The sequence below is a fragment of the Hemiscyllium ocellatum genome, chromosome 12, assembly GCF_020745735.1.
Source record: "Hemiscyllium ocellatum isolate sHemOce1 chromosome 12, sHemOce1.pat.X.cur, whole genome shotgun sequence".
NCBI lineage: Eukaryota > Metazoa > Chordata > Chondrichthyes > Orectolobiformes > Hemiscylliidae > Hemiscyllium > Hemiscyllium ocellatum.
Genome location: NC_083412.1, coordinates 71000784 through 71021139, shown reverse-complemented (window position 1 = coordinate 71021139; position 20356 = coordinate 71000784). Strand labels below are relative to the sequence as shown.

Genomic DNA, 20356 nt, shown 5'->3' with positions numbered 1-20356 from the left:
ATCTGTACGAGTGTGAAAGCACCCACAGCATATGTTTGAACTTTTTCAGGCTTTTGCATGAATCTCAACATGCACTTATTATGGAGTGTAGGTTTGCTCGCTGAGCTGTAGGTTTGATATCCAGACGTTTCATTACCTGGCTAGGTAACATCATCAGTGGCGACCTCCAAGTGAAATGAAACTATTGTCTCCTGCTTTCTATTTATATCTTTCTCCTGGATGGGGTTCCTGGGACCTCATCCAGGAGAAAGATATAAATAGAAAGCAGGAGACAACAGCTTCGCTTCACTTGGAGGTCGCCACTGATGATGTTACCTAGCTAGGTAATGAAACGTCTGGATATCAAACCTACAGCTCAGCGAGCAAACCTACACCCTAAACCTCAACCTGAGCTACAAACCTTGCATGCACTTATTATTATTTGTTACATTATTCAGGTCACACCCAAGGCAGAAATATGGTGCAAAGTAGCTGTACCTTCATTCGTTCCTATTTTAGCAGTTTTAGGTTGTGGGATTGGATTGAATACATTAGGGGTGTCAGTGACCAGCGGTTCATTGTCTGAGGTTGAACTGAACCCATAACGAGTGTAAGAGATTGGCACCTCATAATCTGCTGGGAATAAGAAGGAAGCCAAGTACAAAATTCTTAAAATTTCATGAACAAAGCTCCAGAGTTGTAGTAATTAAAACATCTGATTTACTGAAAATTATTACAAAGCAAGACTGTTGCAAAATTGGTCTTATGCTTTCGTTATTATGACATTACTAGAGTCCAGGACAGCCATGCAATGCATGGCTAAAAGCACATTTCATAAAATAATAAACATTACAAGATTCATTCAAGGTTAACTGATAGAAGGAAAAAAAAAGAAAAAAAATGTCATTCTGTTCACACTTTTAAAATTCACATTGCACACAGGAATAATGTTAGATAATTGGATAGTTGCTAATGCTGCATCAGTCTGTACAATAAGAGATAAATCAGGAAACTGTAAGCAAGTCCATGACATAGACCGTGCCTGCATTTGGAAAGGAAAGGTCAATCAAGGTTCCTTCAGTCACTGGGTCAAAGTCCTGAAATTCCCTCCCCAAGGACATTGTGGGTCAACCTATGAAGTGTAGATTGCAGCAATGCAAGAGGCAACTCACTTCCACCTTTTCAAGAACAAGTTGGGTCAGGCAATAAATGTTGGCCCCGCAAGTGATGTCCACATGCAATGAGTAAATTGTTTTTTAAAAAATCAGGGAAAGTGAGCACAAATTTTTAAAAGCAAATGTGTCTAACTAATCTGATTGAATTCTTTGATGAATTAAGGTTGAAAGCTGATGTAGGTAATGATTTCTGTATTTTAGACCTTCCAAAAGACATTGAACAATGTGTCAAATGGGATACCTGCTAAGATAATGGAAGGGTATAGGATTGAAGTGAAAATAGAGTTAAGGATACAAAATTGGCTAAGTAACAGAAAGCAAAGGATAGTGTTGTGGATGGATGTTTTTCCTGAATGTTTGCAGTGGTGTCTGCCAAGGGTCACTTTTGGGTCCACGAACTGTTCCTTGCAACATTTATAAAGAATCCACATTCATGCATGAGAATCAACTTTATAAAATCTGTGGATGGTTTGAAATTGGTAAACCAGAGTATGGATGAGAATAGTTAAATGCTTCAAACTAACATAAATATGGTTGTGAAGTGCTTTGCAGATGGAATTCAATGCAGAGAAATGTGAAGAAATGGAATTTGGGTTGATTGATACAGCATGGCAGCACAGAGGTCTAAGTATCCATTTACAAAATTCTATTAAAGTGGGTGAACCATTCTCTCTAAGTTGCATGATGCCACACAACAGTCAAGAATGTGCTGCAAGGAACAAACAGGTGAACACAGAGAACATTCCATTTAAGGTGTGTGTATGTGTAGTTGATTATTAACCGTAAAAGGACCATTAGCACAACAAGCCTGTTAAACACAGCAAACAGAAGTTAGAGAGACATAGCTGAAAGGGCATCATGAGAAAGATTTAATAAATAAAGAAGTAAAAACAAAAAAAACGTGTTGACTTTTCTCAATCAATAGGTAGGTTTCAGCTGGAAAATTGTAATCAGTTCTGGGTATAATACTTCTGGAAAGAGACAAGACCTTAGCAAGGTTTACCAGGATGTTACGAGGGATGAAGGACTTTAATTACAAAGGGAGATTAGAAACATTAAGACAGTGTGGAACAGCCAAGGTCAAGAGCGGACCTAAGAGAAGCTTCGAAGGTGATAACAATTTTGATGGAACAAACAATTTACTGCTTTCTATTCTATTATGTGGGTCAATAGCCAAAACTTATAGATGCAAAATCATTGACAAAAAATTTGAAGGAAAGATGAGAATTATTTCACTTCAAGGCTTGTTAAAATCTGAAATTTTCTACCCATAAAATGAAGTGGAAGCAGATTTCCTAAATGATGGAAGATGAGTCATTGAGGATAGGCAACTGACAGGGTTATGGCAAAAATAGGGGATGTGGGACTAAACATAACTATTTTTTCAATAAGCCAGTCCAGGTTTCCTTCAATGCTGTAAGCTGCAATGCTTCTATAGTTCCATCACATAATGCACTAATTAACTCAATATTATTTGAAAAGAGAAAAATTAAATGCAGCTACATTCTTTCCACTACATTAAAAGTGCTTTTCAGCTAATAAGTTGCACACATTAAAGCTATACCAAAATGACATACAGCCAATTGTAGTGTTTAAAGAATGGAATCCGAAAGTGTGGAAGTGCCAGTTCATCCCATTAGGCCTGTGTCAGATATGTGAAGGCTATCAAATTTCTCACTTTCTCCAGACTTTTCTCCATAGTCCTGCAAATTTTCCATTACAATATTCATCTAATTCCTGTGTAATTTACAACTGAAATTGCATTCCACCCTTTCACAAACATAACAATTCACTGTATTAACAAAATCTATTACTTCTGATGCTTTTACAAACTACACAGAGGAAACTGTTTCTCCCCATTTACTTTACCTAAACCGCTTTGAATTTTGAACATGACTATTCAATTTCTCTTTAACTTCCATTGTTGTAAGGAGAGCCGGCCCAGGTCCTGCCATCTTTAATTCAAAACTGAAGTTTTCATTGTTGCTGAAAATCTAACAAATCTATTCTCCACTCTCTCCAAAATCTTGATTGCCTTCATGATGTTTGATGTTAACTCTTCTTGAAATAAGACCATTGACAAAATAATCCAAAAGAGATAAGCAAAATGAGTCAAGATCAGGGGATTTGCAGTAGATTGTTCACTTCATTTTTTGGGCAACAACTTTGAATATGCTATGCCATGAATGCACTTACCAAAAATATTATATGCACAATTAAACAAACACGTCTTAAACTGTAAGAGTGTGACATAGCATCTACAGGTATCCAAACTACTTGCCACTATCACTAAGCTTGTAATCCATTTATTATTTAATGTCTTTCAGCAAGACATGAAGGTTGTTAGAAAGACCCGCAAATTAATTTTCTTTCCTATTTTAGCAGGTTCAGAACCTGGGATTAGATTGATTTTCCATGCGTGGTCAGTCACTGGCAGCTCATAGTCTGAGACTGACCAGAACACATTAGGACTGTCAGACGTTGGCACCTCATGGTACATTCAGGACAAGGAGAAATCCAAATAGATTTCAATCTTTGGTGCGATGATTTGCTGAATAGATTTGCTTCACTGGATGTAAATGTATGACTGCTGCAGATTTGATTTTATGTTTTCATGACAAAATAAAATCCAATGTAACCAAATCAAACACGTCAAATAATGCTGAATTTAAAGTATGTAAATGAATTAATTATTGCTGCAGTTGTTGCATGGTGCATTCTCCACAGAAATACTTCAACCAGAATCGATTTGCCAACCAGAGAGATACAACAGCAGGCAATCTATGCAGTAGCATCAAATAACATCTTGCAAACATCTGAACTACTTACGGGTCAAAATGATCATCGGCCCAAACCCTCATGGGATCGAGGTGCATTGGAGGGTGTGTGGTGGGCTCTGGTGGCAGGACTCCCCTGCTCCTTAGATGCTGCCTGACCTGCTGTGCTTTTCCAGCATCACACCCTAGACTCTGGTGGCAGGAGCCTACTCATAGAATCCCTATAGTGCAGGTGGAGGCCATTCAGCCCATCGATTATGCACACGTCCGCCGAAGAACATCTCACCCAGACCTCCATTCTATTCCCATAATCGCACATGAACCATGGCCAATTCACCTAACCTGTACATCTTTAGACACGGGAGGAAACCTATGCAGGCATGAGCAGAATGTACAAACTCCACTCAGACAGTGACCCAAGGATGGAATCGAACCCCGATCTCTGGCGCTGTGAACTAACAGTGCTAACCACTGTGCCGCTCATTGGGAGTTCAGCGGGTCCCAATGTGAGACCATTGGGAGTGTTACATGGGCCAGGCAGATGAACTAGCTAGAAAGCACTGCACCAATTATGAACCATGGAACACAGAATTTAAAAATTCACTGTGTATTGCCATCAGAAACATTACTCTCCATTATTTTAATATCTAATGGTAACTCGGCTGCTTTAATGGTGCACGGCGCTGGCCTCATATGCAACTTACAGTGTCTAAATTCCTCCGAACCCCCAACCAACCCCAATACCTCAAGAGGCCAGGAGAATTCCATCCATTTTCCCACTGTGTAAAAGTAAATCATCTTCCAAAACACTTCACAACCAGTTATGATAGATTGATAGATGCATGAAAGACAAGCACAGACTCTAAATATCATGAAGCAAGCGTGTTGACGAACTAAACCAGACAGAAGCAAAATACTCAACTTTCAGGAGATGTGCAATTCGTATGCTTTGTACGAAGAAATGCACGGATTCTATGCAAGGCAGCTTACTGACTATTGAAGACACATTACACACAAGTAAACTGAACACATTTAACATAGCAGCCACAGCTTGTTCCTAACATTCTGTCACATTAGCACTGTGCATAACATGCAGACAAGTGTTCATTCTACTTCTGAGCCCATACTCAAGGCACAAATATTGCCAGCAGTACCTGTAACTTCTTTCTTTCCTATCTTAGCACGTTCAGATTCTGGGATTGAACTGAACACGTTACGTGTGTTTGAGGTTGGCACTTCATGATCTGCAGGGATAAGAAGGAAGCCAGATACAAAAATCTTAAATTGCTCATGGAAAAAACACCCAAGTTGTAATGACGAATACATTCATGTCATCAATGGTCATTACAATATAGCAACATGGCATACTCATTTATTATTTGTGTGTGATTAAACCATTTTATTATCTGTAATTTGTACTAAAGAGGGAAGTCGATTATCCAGCATTTGATTTTCCGAATTTCGGAATATCCAGACAAGATCTCAAGGTCCCATGTTAGCCGGTATTCAATTATCCGATCAAAATACTTCCCACTCATGTCGTTTTGATAATCAAGGTTCCTCTGTATAGAAGTCAGTACTCTATGAACTGATAACATTTAGGAAACAGACAGTATAACAGACAGTTGACACACCACCCTTGTTCCCTGGCCAACGTTTCTGTCTCAGGCTTGCTGAGATCCTCCAGCGCAAAGCTCAGCTCAAGGTGAAAGAACAGCACTTCATTTTCTGTTTAGGAACTCTACAGCCTTCTGGACTTAATATAGAGTTCTACAATTTTAGGATTTGAGACATCCCATGTCTTTACTCCAACCCCCACACTCCAGACCTTGATATTACATGATAAAAAACTGAAATAGTGGTGCCAAGAGCTAGTGAGGGTAGGAATAGGAGGATCGAGCAGATGAATGTGTGGTTGAGGAACTGGCACAAGGGAGAAGTGTTACCATTTTTGGATCATTGCAATCTCTTCTGGGGTAGAAGTGACCTGTAATAAAGGATGCATTATACCTGAATTGCAAGGGAACTAATATACTGGCAGGGAGATTTGCTCAAGCTGCTTGAGAGGATTTAAACTGGTAAGGTTGGGGGGTGGGGAAGGGTGGGGGGGGGACCCAGTGAGATAGTGAGGAAAGAGATCAATCTGAGACTGGTACAACTGGGAAAAGCAGCAAGTCAAACAGTCAGGCCAGGCAGGAACAATGCAGAGAACAATTAAACTGCATTTATTTCAGTGCAAGCAGACTAACAGGGAAGACAGGTGAAGTTAGGACATGGTTAGGAACATGCAACTGGAATATGGCTCAGGGATGGGCAGGACTGGTATGTTAATATTCCAGGATACAAATGCTACAAGGAGCATAGAAAGGGGAGGGCAGGAGAGGAAGGGGAATGGCATTTTGGATAAGGGATAGCATTACAGCTTTTTTTTAAGATTAGATTACTTGGTGTAGAAGTCCACACCGACCCTCCGAAGAGCAACCCACCTAGACCCACTCCCCTGCATTTACCCCTTCACCTAACACTATGGGTAATTTAGCATGGCCAATTCACCTAACCTGCACATTTTTGGACTGTGGGAGGAAACCGGAGCACCCGGAGGAAGCCCACGCAGACACGGGGAGAATGTGCAAACTCCACACAGACAGTTGCCTGAGGCAGGAATTGAACCCGGGGCTCTGGCGCTGTGAGGCAGCAGTGCTAACCACTGTGCCACCCTTAGCTGTACTTGGGGAGGATATTCCTGGGAATATGTCCAGGAAAATTATTTGGGTGGAACTGAGAAATAAGAAAAGGATGATTATGTTATTGGGATTGAACTGTAGATCCCCCAATAGTCAGTGGGAAATTGAGAAATAAATTTGGAAGAAGATCTCAGTTCTCTGTAAGAATAATAGGGTGGTTATGGTAGGGGATTTAACTTTCCAAACATAGACTGGGACTGCCACTGTGCTAAGAGTTTAGACGGAGAGGAATTTGTTAAGCGTGTACAAGAAAGTTTTCTGAGTCAGTATGTGGACGTATCTACTAGAGAAGGTGCAAAGCTTGACCTACTCTTGGGAAATAAGGTGTCAGTGGGGGAGCACATTGGGGCCAGTGACCATAATTCTATTAGCTTTAAAATAGTGATGGTAACGGATAGACAGGATCTAAAAGCTAAAGTTCTAAATTGGAGGAAGGCCAATTTTGATGGTATTAGGCAAGAACTTGTTGATTGGGGGCAGATGTTCGCAGGTAAACAGATGGTTGGAAAATGGGCAACCTTCAAAAATGAGATATGAACGTCTAGAGACAGTATGTTCCTATTAGGGTGAAAGGAAAGGCTGGATAACGAGAGAAATTGAGGTTTTGGTCAAGAGTAAGAAGGAAGCATATGTCAGGTATAGACAGCCTAGATTGAGTGAATCCTTAGAAGAGTATAAAAGCAGTAGGAATATATTTAACAGGGAAATCAGGAGGGCAAAAAGGGGACATGAGATACCTTTGGCAAATAGGGATAAGGAGAATCCAAAGGGAGTTTACAAATACATTAAGGACAAAAGGGCAACTAAGGAGAGAATAGGGCCCCTCAAAGATCAGCAAGGCAACCTATGTGTGGAGCAACAGGAAATGGGGGACATACTAAACAAGTATTTTGCATCAGTATTTACTGTGGAAAAGGGTATGGATGATATAGAATGTAGGGAAATAGATGGTGACACCTTGAAAAATGTCCATAATTCAGAGGAGGAAGTGCTGGATGTCCCAAAACACATAAAAGTGGATAAATCCCCAGAACCTGATCAGGTGTACCCTAGAACTCTGTGGGAAGTTAGGGAAGTGATTGTGGGGCCCTTTGCTGAGATATTTGTATCATGGATAGTCACAGGTGAGGGACCGGAAGACTGGAGGCTGACTAAGGTGATGCCACTCTTCCAGATAGGTAGTAAGGAAAAATCAAGGAACTATAGACCAGTGATCCTGACATTGGTGGTGAGCAAGGTGTTGGAGGGAATCCTGAGGGACAGGATGTATACGTAGTTGGAAAGGCAAGGACTGATTAGGGATAATCAGCATGGCTTTGTGCATGGGAAATCATATCTCAAGAACACGACTGAGTGGTAGACTTGTTCTTTGTGGACTTCTGCAAGGCGTTCGATAAGATTCCTCATGATAGTCAGGTTAGCAAGGTTAGATCACATGGGATACAGGGAGAACTAGCCACTTGGATACATAACTGGCTCGAAGACAGAAGGTGGTGATGGAGAGTTGTTTTTCAGACTGAAGATCTGTGACCAGTGGAGTGCCACAAGGATTGGTGCTAGATCCACAACTTTTCGTCATTTATATAAATGATTTGGATGTGTGCATAGGAGGTGTAGTTAGTAAGTTTGCAGATGACACCAAAATTAGAGGTGCAGTGGACAGTGAAGTAGGTTACTTCAGACTACAATGGGATCTTGATCAGATGGGCCAATGGGCTGAGGAGTGGCAGATAGATCAGAGTGGTGGTGAAAAAGCACAGCAGCTCAGGCAGCTTCCAATGAGCAGGAAAATCAACATTTCGGGCAAAAGCCCTTCATCAAGAGCCTGACCTGCTGTGCTTTTCCAGCACCACTCTAATTTAGACTCTGATCTCCAGCATCTGCAGTCCTCACTTTTGCAGATAGAGTTTAGTTTAGATAAATGTAAGGTGCTGCATTTTGGAAAGGCAATTCAGGGCAAGACTTAGTGGGCAGGTCCTGGGGAGTGTTGCTGAACAAAGAGATCTTGGAGTGCATGTTTATAGTTCCTTGAAAGTGGAGTCACAGGTAGGTAGAATAGTTTTCCTTTATTGGACAGAGCATTGAGTATAGGAGTTGGAAGGTCATGTTGGGGCAGCGCATTGGTTAGGACAGTTTTGGAATATGATGTGCACTTCTATTCTCCCTCCTATAGGGAGGATGTTGTGAAACTTGAAAATGTATGAGAAAAGATTTACAAGGATGTTGCCAGGGTTGGAGGATTTGAGATAGAGGGCGAGACTGAATACACTGGGGCTATTTTCCCTGGAGCATCGGAAGCTAAGAGATGATCTTATAGAGGTTTATAAAATCATGAGGGGCATGGATAGGGTAAATAGACAAGGTCTTTTTTCTGGGGTGGGGGAGTCCAGATCTAGAGGACAGGTTTAGGGTGAGAGCGGAAGGACTTAAAAAGTTCATAAGGGGCAATTTTTTCATGCAAAGGGTGCTGTCTATATGTAATGAGCTGCCGGAGGAAGTGGGTGGAAGCTGGTTCAATTACAACATTTAAAATGCTCTTAGATAGGTACATGAATAGAAGGGTTTAGAGGAATATGGGCCAATTCCTGGCAAATGGGACTAAATTAATTTTGGATATCTGATCAGCTGGAAGAGTTGGGCCAAAGTGTCTGTTTCCGTGCTATAGATCTCTATGACTCTATAACTACAGTTCTGAGGAAGGATTACTGGACCTGAAACTTAACTGTGGTTTCTCTCCACACATGCTGCTGGATCTGCTGAGGTTTTTCAGCAATTTCTGTTTTTGTTTCTTGTTATCACATGCTCTGCTATTACACACAACCCATTGTTAACTATTAATAGTCCCCATTAGAAGCTATTCATTCTCATAGGCTAACCATTATCCAGTCCTTTGTCCAACTGCTCTTCTCTCTCTGTGGACTCTATCTCCACCTATTGTTTACTCTTCAACTCCTCTCCCTTCCCCACTCTGTCTTCTGCATAAAAATCAACATTTTCCTAGCTACTATCAATTCTAAGGAAAGGTCACCAGACCAGAAATGTTAACTCTGATCTATCTCCACAGATTCTTCCTTTTCAGGGACATACCTCTAGCTTCTAGAAACTGCCTTCCTGCACCTACTCATCAGAAACCTCCAGGTTTTCAACAAGCTTCTCCAAGCCAGAGGTAGACTTTGGTTGTTCCCTGAATTGTACTCTTGCTCAGTTGTATCACATAAATTTCAATGGGAGGCAATGGCGTAGTAGTATTATCCATTGCTTGGTAATTCTAGAACTAGGGGACAGAGTCTAAAAATTAGGGCTAGACCATTCAGGAGCAATGATGGAAAGCACTTCTGCACACAAAGGATGGCAAAGACTCGGAACTCTCTCCCACAAACAACAGTTGATGGTAGATCAGTTGGGAATTTTAAATCTGAGATTGTCAATGTTTTGTTAAGCGAAGGCAAATGGGCCAGAAGCAGATGAATCAGGGTTAGACCACAGATTAACCATGATGGCATTGAATGGCAGACCAGGCTCAAAAGGCTGAATGACCCACTCATGTTCCCATATACCTAAGTAACAAAAGTCTCTCTGAAGTGTCATGAAAATTACCTTGAACAGCCAGAATTGCTGCTGGATCAGTTGTTTGAATGCAGGATTACAAATCTAGACTGACAAACTATTGGAAGCTATCATCTTAAATGAGTAATGGAAATTTTGAACTTCAGATGCAAAATGGAGGACACAAATGATCAGATTTGTGGTATAGAAGAGCAGATCCAGACTAGGTGGTGATATTTTTCTTAGAGCAGAAAAGGCTGGATCCCACTGAGATGCATTGACTGGCATTGAAACGGTAATAGAGAGGCCAATAACGATGGGTCTAGTTTGAAGGTAAGGAGCATGCAGTTTAGAGGATGTTGAAGGATTTTTTTTTCACACAAATGGTTATGGGTGTCTGGAAATTGCTGCCTGAAATAAAGGTAGAAGCAGGAATCCTCAACACATTCAATAGCAATTTGGAAGACCACCTGAAACACCATAGTACAAGGCTACGGGCCAAGTGCTGGAAAACGTAAGTAGACAGATTGATGTTTGAAACCCAGTGCAGACATGATGGGCTAAGGGTCTCTTTCCATGCTGTAAAAATTGTATGATTGCATGATTTTAAAAACAGTTTGCAAAATTTTAAGGAACAGAATAAAGAGTTAAGAATAAATTGAAAGAGTGTCAGGAGGAGTCAGTGACCATGGAGGAAAAGTTTCAAAGTTTTCAAAAACAGATTGCCCAAGTGAAATGGTTAGACTTGTGTAAGATTCTATACATAACTGTGAAAGCCAGGCAATGTAACCAACTGGAGGGGTCACGAAGCTAAATGATACGATGAACAAGATTGAAAATCAATTGCGAATATAGAAGACTAAACAAATATTGAGAGGGAATTATAACAAGGTGAAAATAAAATCTCAGCTTTTGAAGAATCAATGGAAAGAAAATGTGTGCATACAGCAGTTTGTGGCAGATTGCTTGGGTAGACAATGGCCTGGATAAAGAGTGCAAGTGTAGGTTTATTCATCCGAAATTACAAAATCTATCGTTGAGGTGGTGATTCAGGAAGATCATTTTGAAGCTGGCTGTCCATAGGAAAGTTCAAAGAGTTTCACTGAAAGCACATTTATGTCAACACAAATCTTTGAAAAAGTAGTTTTGTATCCTGTTACATGATCAAAATGCATCCTTAAAACAAGGTGTGAAGGCTGCCAGAGTATTGGTTTGCAAGTATACCATTTAGGTGGAAACTCAGTACAAAATAGAATTAGAAGCTGGTCGAGATACTTTTAAGGAAAACTTTGATGGATCTTCACAACATTTAGTTAACCATGAAAAGCTAATGACAAAAAAATCTGTTATCATTATTGTTTATTGACAGCTTTGAGAGTACAATAAAATTGCACGTATTTAGTTATGATATGATGTTTAAGCATTGCTAATCTTATTTGCTAAATGTACTAGTTTTTTGTTTGAGTTAAAAGTTTATAACTTGTTAACAATCTACGCAAGTATGTAAGTTAAAGCTATTTTGTAAAATGTGTAACAAGATATTTATATTTTCCAATACTCTGGGACTCTCCCTAACTCTCTGGATTCCTGAAAGGTCACCAATGCTGAAACAATCTCTTCAGCTATCTCCTTCAGAACACTGGGGTGGAGCCCATCTGGTTCAGGTGACGTATCCACTTTGAGACCTTTCAGCTTCCCCAGTACCTTCTTTTTAGCGATGGCCACTATACTCACCTTTGCCCCTGACTCTCTTGAGGTTCTGGTATGTTGCTGGTGTCTTCCACTGAGAAAGCTATACAAAGTATCTATTTTCAGTATCAAAGTGTCTATCTCCACCATTTCTTTGTTCCCCACTATTACTTCTCCAGCCTCCTTTTCTAGTGATACAATGTCCACCCTTGCAATCTCACTTTATATTACTAACTAGCTTAACATTCACAAAGGCCAACCTCCCACCTATAGAATCCATCTACCAGGCCCACTGTCAAGGAAAGGCCGCCAGCATTCTCAAAGATCCGTCCCAACTGGCAATGTTTTTCTACAACATACAGAAGCCTGAACACATGCACCAGCTGGTTTTGAAACAGTTTCTGCCCTACTGTTGGTAGAATACTGAATGGTCTCACAAACTCTTAACATTCGCCTGTACCTGTGTTTTTGTTTTTGCCACTGTTTACCTATTATTTCCTATCTATGCTACTTAACTCTGTGATCTGCCTGTATTGCTCACAAGACAAAGCTTTTCACTGAGCCTTGGTACATGTGACAATAAATTCAATTCAATTCCATTCAATTCAACCTCATGTTTCATCCTCTCCTCACTTATAACTTTTTTAGTTATCCTCTGCTAGTTTTTAAAGGCATTGAAATCCTTTGGTTTCTCACTAATCTTCACCACATTGTATACTTGTTCTTTTGCTTTTATGCTGTCCCTGACATCCTTCATCAGCCACAGTTGGCTTGCCCTCACCTTCCTTGGAATGATTTTCTGCTGTGCATCTGTAATTACTCCCAGAAGCACCAGCCTGTACTGATTCACCATCTTGGAGAAAGTGAGGACTGCAGATGCTGGAGATCAGAGCTGAAAAATGTGTTGCTGGAAAAGCGCAACAGGTCAGGCAGCATTCAAGGATCAATGTTTCGAGCATAAGCCCTTCTTCAGGAATGAGGAAGGTGTGCCAAACAGGCTAAGATAAAAGGTAGGGAGGAGGAACTTGGGGGAAGAGGCGTTGGGAATGCAATAGGTGGAAGAAGGTTAAGGTGAGGGTGATAGGCCAGAGAGGGGGTGGGGGGCGGAGAGATCGGGAAGAAGATTGCAGGTCAAGATGGTGGTGTCGAGTCCGAGGGTTGGGACTGAGATAAGGTGGGGGGAGGGGAAATGAGGAAGTTAGAGAAATCTGCATTCATCCCTTGTGGTTGGAGGGTTCCTAGGCGGAAGATGAGGTGCTCTTCCTCCAGGCGTCGTGTTGCCATGGTCTGGCGATGGAGGAGGCCAAGGACCTGCATGTCCTTGGTGGAGTGGGAGAGGGACTTAAAATGTTCAGCCACGGGGCGGTTGGGTTGCTTGGTGTGGGTGTCCCAGAGGTGTTCTCAGAAACATTCCGCAATTAGGCGGCCTGTCTCCCCAGTGTAGAGCAGGCCACATCGGGTGCAGCGGATGCAGTAAATGGTGTATGTGGAGGTGCAGGTGAATTTGTGACAGATATGGAAGGATCCCTTGGGGCCCTGGAGGGAAGTGAGGGGGGGAGTTGTGGGCGCAAGTTTTGCATTTCTTGAGGTTGCAGGGAAAGGTGCCGGGAGTGGAGGTTGGGTTGGTGGGGGTTGTGGACCTGACGAGGGAGTCGTGGAGGGAGTGATCTTTCTGGAACGCTGATAGGGGAGGGGAGGGAAATATATCCTGGCGGTGGGAACTGTTTGGGTGTGGCAGAAATGACGAAGGATGATATGATGATAGAATGATGATGGAGATTGGTGGGGTGGTAGGTGGGGACCAGTGGGGTTCTGTCCTGGTGGCGATTGGAGGGGCGGGGTTCAAGGGCAGAGGAGTGGGAAGTGGAGGAGATGTGGTGGAGAGCATCGTCAACCACGTCTGAGGGGAAATTGCGGTCTTTGAAGAAGGAGGCCATCTGGGTTGTTCAGTATTGGAATTGAACCCTCCAACCACAAGGGACGAATGCAGATTTCTCCAGCTTCCTCATTCCCCCTCCCCCCACCATATTTCAGTCCCAAACCTCAAACTCAGCACCGCCTTCTTGACCTGCAATCTTTTTCCCGACCTCTCCGCCTCCACCCCCTCTCCGGCCTATCACCCTCACCTTAACCTCCTTCCACCTATCGCATTCCCAACGCCCCTCCCCCGTCCCTCCTCCCTACCTTTTATCTTAGCCTGCTTGGCACACCCTCCCCATTCCTGAAGAAGGGCTTATGCCCGAAACATCGATTCTCCTGCTCCTTGGATGCTGCCTGACCTGCTGTGCTTTTCCAGCAACACATTTTTCAGCTCTGATTCACCATCTTCCCTGCTCGGCTCCCCTTTCATTGAGTTCTGATCAGCAATCCCTTCATGTCTCTTTAGTTTCCTTTACTCAATTGTAATAATGTTTGTTCTGATTGCAACTTCTCCCTCTCAAACTGCAGGGTGAATTTGGACATGTTATGGTCACTGACACAGAGGGGTTCCTTCATCTTAAGCTCCTTAATCAAATCTGCCTCATTACACATCACCAAATCCAGAAATGACTGTTCCCTAGCTGGCTCTCTCACAAGCACTCAGACATTCCGTGAGTTCCTTTTCTTGGGATCTACTTCCCAGTCCACCTGCATATTGAAGTCCTCCATGATTATTGTAATAACGCATTTCTTATATATGCCTTTTCTATCTTCTGATATCTATCTTCTTACGCCATCCAATTCTATATCATTCCTTGCTATTGATTTAATTTCATCTCTTATTAACACAGCAATCCTGTTCCCCATCCTTGTGATAGTGCACGTATCCTTAGATATTTAGTTCCCAGCCCTGAGCCATGTCTCGGTGATACCCATCACATTGAACATACCAATCTGCACTACAAGCTCATTTGCCTCATTATGTATACTCCCCTACAAATGTTCACATAGAAAATATTTATCCGGATTCATTCTGAATCTCTATCAAAAAATGCACCCTCTCCCCTTTCATTCAATGCATTCAGAATCGTACCATTTCTTCTCAAGTCACCGCTGCTCTCTTGTCACTGGCTCTCATGCAAGAGGAAAACAAGCTCTCCCGACTTAACTCATTTGAACTGTTACGAAGTTTGAGCAAAAGTTTTAAAATTCTCCCCCCCACCCCATACCCTTTTTTTGCCCCATGGAAGATAGTCCCATTTTCTCTTGAGTCTCCACAGCACTGAAGTTTCATTCCTACAGCCACTCTAACAATCTATTCTCTACTCCTTCTATGGCCTTGATAACTTTCTTGAAGTCTGTTGGCCAAGGTTCATGAAATAAGCACTCTGAATAAATAATAATAATATAGAGATATGCAAAATGCTTCAACTCCAGGAGACATACAATGATTTGTTGATTTCATCCACATTGTGCAGCAACGATGCAAAGTTTCCTACTAAATTGTAAATACCAAACTGAAACAAACTTCGCCTAATTGTTGTACATAGCATTGATAGCAAGTGTCCTAAATATCTGTCACTATGCAGAAATTCAACATGGAATTATTAATTACTTCATCCATGACTTCACACCAAATGCACAAATAGTGTCAGAATTACCTGTAATTTTATCCTTTCCTATCTTTGTAGTTTCAGGTTCTGGGATTGGTTTCAACATGGACGGAGAGTCAGTGATTGATAGCTCATAATCTGTGACTGAATTGAACATACTTGGAGTGTCAGAGGTCAGCACCTCATGACCTGTTGGGGTTAAAATGAATCCAGACACAAACTTTTTAATGTATGAAAATAACCCCTATGTTGTTTTGATGAAAGCATTTACATTACCGGATTTAATCGAGCACTCTATCAGAACTGATAATTTTCTTCAGTTAAAGTAAAAATAGCTTCATTAAAAAAAAGATCGTACAGATATCATAAAATAGTACAATATGCTTAATTTGTAAATTAATTAATACACCACTCAAAATGATTCATAAAAAGTGATATGACATCAGACATTCCATGCAGTAATATTACTTCCACCAATAAACTTCACGATAATATAGCCAACATACATTGACAGACATTTGCAGCCACGTACAAATCTCTAAAGTAACAAGCTGACCAAACAAACCAAGAGTGTGGAACAAAAATGCTTAAATTCCATGAAATTTGCAGTGGATTGCTCAATTTATAATCTTTGTGCAACAACCATGAATGGGTTCCATGCAAGATAGAGTAATGACCATCAAATGCATTTCACACACAAGAAAATCGAACACTTATTTAAATTATAAAGGCGTGGCATAGCATTTGCAGCGTGTCCTAACATTGTCAATTTAGCACAAACCTTATCATGCATATGAATATTTCATCCATTCCTAAGCTCACACACAAGGCATAAATATTTTCACAAGTACCTGTAACTTCTTTCTTTCTTATGTTAGCAGATTTAGATTCTGGGTCTGCACTGACAATATTAGGGGCATCAGTGACTGGCATCATATAGTCTGACGGGAATAAGAAGGAGGCCAAATACAAATTCTTAATTGCTCATGAAAATTATCCCTTTGTTATACAGATGAATAATTTATTTTACAGAATCTCATTACATTGTAACAACACAGCACAATTTATTTTACTCCTTGACAATAACTTAGATTCAAGTCTCATCACAAATTGTTTATTTACCTTTTATACAATAGTGAACTCTACAGATGATGTACTGTTTAATTACTTCAATAATATGTTTTATGCAAATCTAATATGACACTCAATGTGGCCATACAGTTCCCTCTACATTCGTTATCCAATAAGCATCACCACAGTGTATTGCAGTGATGATAGGTTAATAGACACTTTACAGCAAAGTTTAATGCCAAGATCATGGAATCATACTGTACAAATACAGACCTGTCATGCTTATATTTTAAAGTGTTGGCACAGATACATGTTCGATTAATCTCATTCTCTGCTCTTTCAATATTGTACTGTATTGTTTGCCCTATTTGTTTAGATCCCTTGTATATAGAAGCTGCACCCACCATCCTGTGTATTCCAGAGAACAACTTGCTGCTAAAAAAGATTCATCACTCATTTTTTTTCTGCATATTGTATCATTAATGTCCATCGATCACAACCCGAAAACGACCAAAATCAGTTTCTACTGTTCACCCCTTCAAACCAATCAGAATTTAAAAATATCTGTCAAATCTCTTCTTGTTCATTCTGGGGCAAACCATTCCAATTACTCTACTCTCTAAACAAGTGCTAAATCCTCATCTTTAATTTCAATCAAACAATGCAATTTCCACTGCCTCAGCAACTTTCTTAAATTGTGGTTCCCAACAAAATCCAACAAAAATATTAAAAATTGCAGAGAAATTGCATTTTTCATGTATGTTGTGCAACAGGTATTTAGATTAGATTCCCCACAGTGTGGAAACAGGCCCTTTGGCCCAACAAGTCCACACCGCCCAGACCCATTTCCCCCTGACTAATGCACCTAACACTATGGGCAATTTATCATAGCCAATTCACCTGACCTGCACATCTTTGCACTATGGGAGGAAAGTGGAGCATCCGGAGGAAACCCACGCAGACACGGGGAGAATGTTCAAACTCCCAACAGACAGTCACCCGCGGCTGGAATCAAACCTGGCGATGCTGGTGCTGTGAGGCAGCAGTGCTAACCGCTGAGCCACCGTGCCATGCTTAAATACAATGCAGTCATGCATTTACTATCAAATACTCTGTTCACACAACTAAAACAAACAGTTAAGTGTAAAAGCATGGTATAAGATTGAAAGACTGTGACCTAACCAACTGTCATGTTAACACAAACATAAACATGTATTTATTATGTAGTCAGAAATACCTGTAACTTCATTCTTTACTATTTTGGAAGGTTCAAATTCTGGGATTGAACTGAACAGATATGGAGGGTCACTGACCGGCAGCTCATAGTCTTGGAGTAAATGTAACACATTACGAGTGTCAGGTGTTTGCACCTCACTGTCTGCTGGGGATAAAAATGAAGCCAAACACAACTTTTTTTTAATCTCAAGTGAAAGTAATCTAAATGTTATATATTACTGGACATCAATACAGTACTATTGCAGAATTTATCATCTTTCATTATAATTACTTTAAAGTGACTCCAATGTAACTAAATATAGTGCATTATTAAATATATTTCCTAAAATACTAACTTAGACTTATTGTGTGAAGTAATTAATTCAATATTATTTTAAATGACTTATACAAGACTGATATGACAACAAATATATTATATATCAACACATTCAAAACAAGTAAACCTAATTATTATCCAACACTAATATAGCCAGAAGAGATTGACAGAGACCTCACTGGCTGCAAACTTCAAGAAACAAGCAAGAATGTCTAACCAAGTAATGTAACTGACATAAGCAAAATGTATTATGGAATATGTGCAATAAATTACCAATTTCACATACTTTGTGCAACAGTAATGAATAAATTCATTGCAACGTAGTGAACTATCAAATATATTTCAGCCAAACTGAATATTTATTTAACTGTAAAACTGTGACAAACAGCTGCAGCACATCCAATATCCTGTCACTTTAACATTACTCGTAATATGGATGTAAGAATGCATTCTACTCCGGAGTTCATATTTGAAGCAAAGACAACGTTGGAAACACCAAATGAACATGTTCTACGCAAGATGAATTAAAGATGACCAAATCTGATTTTCATGCTGTTAAACTGAAGACTCGTAAAATTGCAAAGCTCTAGCATAGCATCGACAGCTTGTGTCCCAACCAGCTGTCATGATAGCACAAACCTTTGTAATTATTCTATTCCTAAATTCAGACCAAAGGCATCAATATTATCAGAAATACCTGAAACTAAAATATTTTCTCTTTTATGTTAACAGATTAAGATTGTGGGATTGAATTTAACAAATTAGGCATGTCAGCGACCAACAGCGTAGAATGTGAGATTAAATTTAACACATTTGAAGTGTCACCGCCTCTCATCTCATGGATTGAAGGAATTAGAAGGAAGTCAGATACAAAATTCTTAATTGCTCATGAATAAAATATTAGAATTGCATTAATGAATACATTAGCATTATAATGTAGCACCATTTGCCAAGCATAAGCTTCAATATTCACAATAAGGTGTTACTATCCTTATCATGAGCAACAAGTGAAAAGCTTAATTTGAAGACTGTAAATTTCTCTTGCAGATTTCTCATTTAATTCACATGGCACTGAATGCACCCATGCAAGAGAGTGTACTGATATTGAATATACCTTACACACAAATAAATGAACAGTTATTGAACTGACAAGTGTGGCATAGAATCAAAAGACCTTGTCTTGTTTCAGTACAAACCTCAACATGCACTTATAATTATTCACCACATTATTGAGATCACATCAAAAAATACTGCCAGAAGTACCTGTACCTTCTTTGTCTGCTATCTCTGCAGGTTCAGGTTCTAACATTGGTTTGAATACATTGGGGATGTCAGTGACTGGAAGTTCAGATTGTGAGATTAAACTGAACACATTAGGAGCGTAGGGAGTTGGCACTTCATGGTCTGCTGGGGATAAGAATGAATCCAAAATTTTTAATCTCCCATGAAAATAACACCCAAAATAACTAAAGTAATACATTTGATATTAATCATTATTGTTTAACAATATAGCACAATTGGTTTTATTAATTCATCATTATCACTTTAAATGGATTCCAGTTTAAGTACACATTATATATCTAACAAGCATTTCATAGAAGTCTAAACTCTAAATAATGCATCTAATGTCACTAAAAGAAGCAGAGGAAAATATAGAAGAGATATTGGTTACAACTTTTCAATTTTCACTGGGTACAGAAGTAGAACCAGAGACTGGATGATGTTAAACCACTATTCAAGAAAGTTTAAATCTTGGTGGGGACAACTTTCAAGTTTGATGACAAAACTCGGAAGAACCAAAAACTGTAAGGAGAACAATGTAGAGTTTTTAAAAAAAACATTAAGTTGATGCAATAGTTGGGGAGTGTTGTAAACAAAATTCAATACAGAGAAGTATGATGCTCTTTGGTAAAAAGAATATAGAAAGGCAATATAAAATAAAGGACATTATTCTAAACAGTATGCAACAGCTGTTTATGTGCATAACTCATTAAAGTTGCTGGATAAATAGTGAGAGCTGCTAAAATAACTACAGTAATCTCGGCTTCATTAATGGGGGCATATAGTACAAGAGCAGAGAAGTTATGTTGAAGTTGCATAAAGACACAGGTTAGACCTCAGCTTCCAGTTCTGGGTAACACACTTTAGGAAAAATATGAATGTGTTGAAAGGAGTGAAGAAAAGGTTCCAGAGATGAGAAACTACAGTTATAAGGACAGATTGGAGAAGTTAAGATTGGTTTCCTTGAAGAGGAGAAGACTGAAGGGACACTTGATAAAAGTTTTCAAAA

General features: G+C 40.0%; 1 protein-coding gene across 25 annotated transcripts in view; it reads right to left on the bottom strand.

Moving 5' to 3' along the window:
- Positions 1–20356, bottom strand: part of LOC132821115 (target of Nesh-SH3-like) — a 348093-nt gene that overhangs the window by 100858 nt on the left and 226879 nt on the right. For 3 of the 25 annotated variants that reach the window (XM_060833679.1, XM_060833680.1, XM_060833685.1), the window contains exons 21-26: positions 19330–19473; positions 17752–17895; positions 16295–16384; positions 15492–15632; positions 5086–5175; positions 478–615 (exon numbers count right to left, since the gene is read on the bottom strand). The exons of 15 other annotated variants lie outside the window; for them this stretch is intronic. In XM_060833679.1, coding sequence (XP_060689662.1) covers positions 478–615; positions 5086–5175; positions 15492–15632; positions 16295–16384; positions 17752–17895; positions 19330–19473 — 747 coding nt within the window. The remainder of the gene's footprint in view (positions 1–477; positions 616–5085; positions 5176–15491; positions 15633–16294; positions 16385–17751; positions 17896–19329; positions 19474–20356) is intronic. 7 more of the 25 variants (XM_060833681.1, XM_060833683.1, XM_060833684.1 and 4 more) reach the window with 7 other exon arrangements.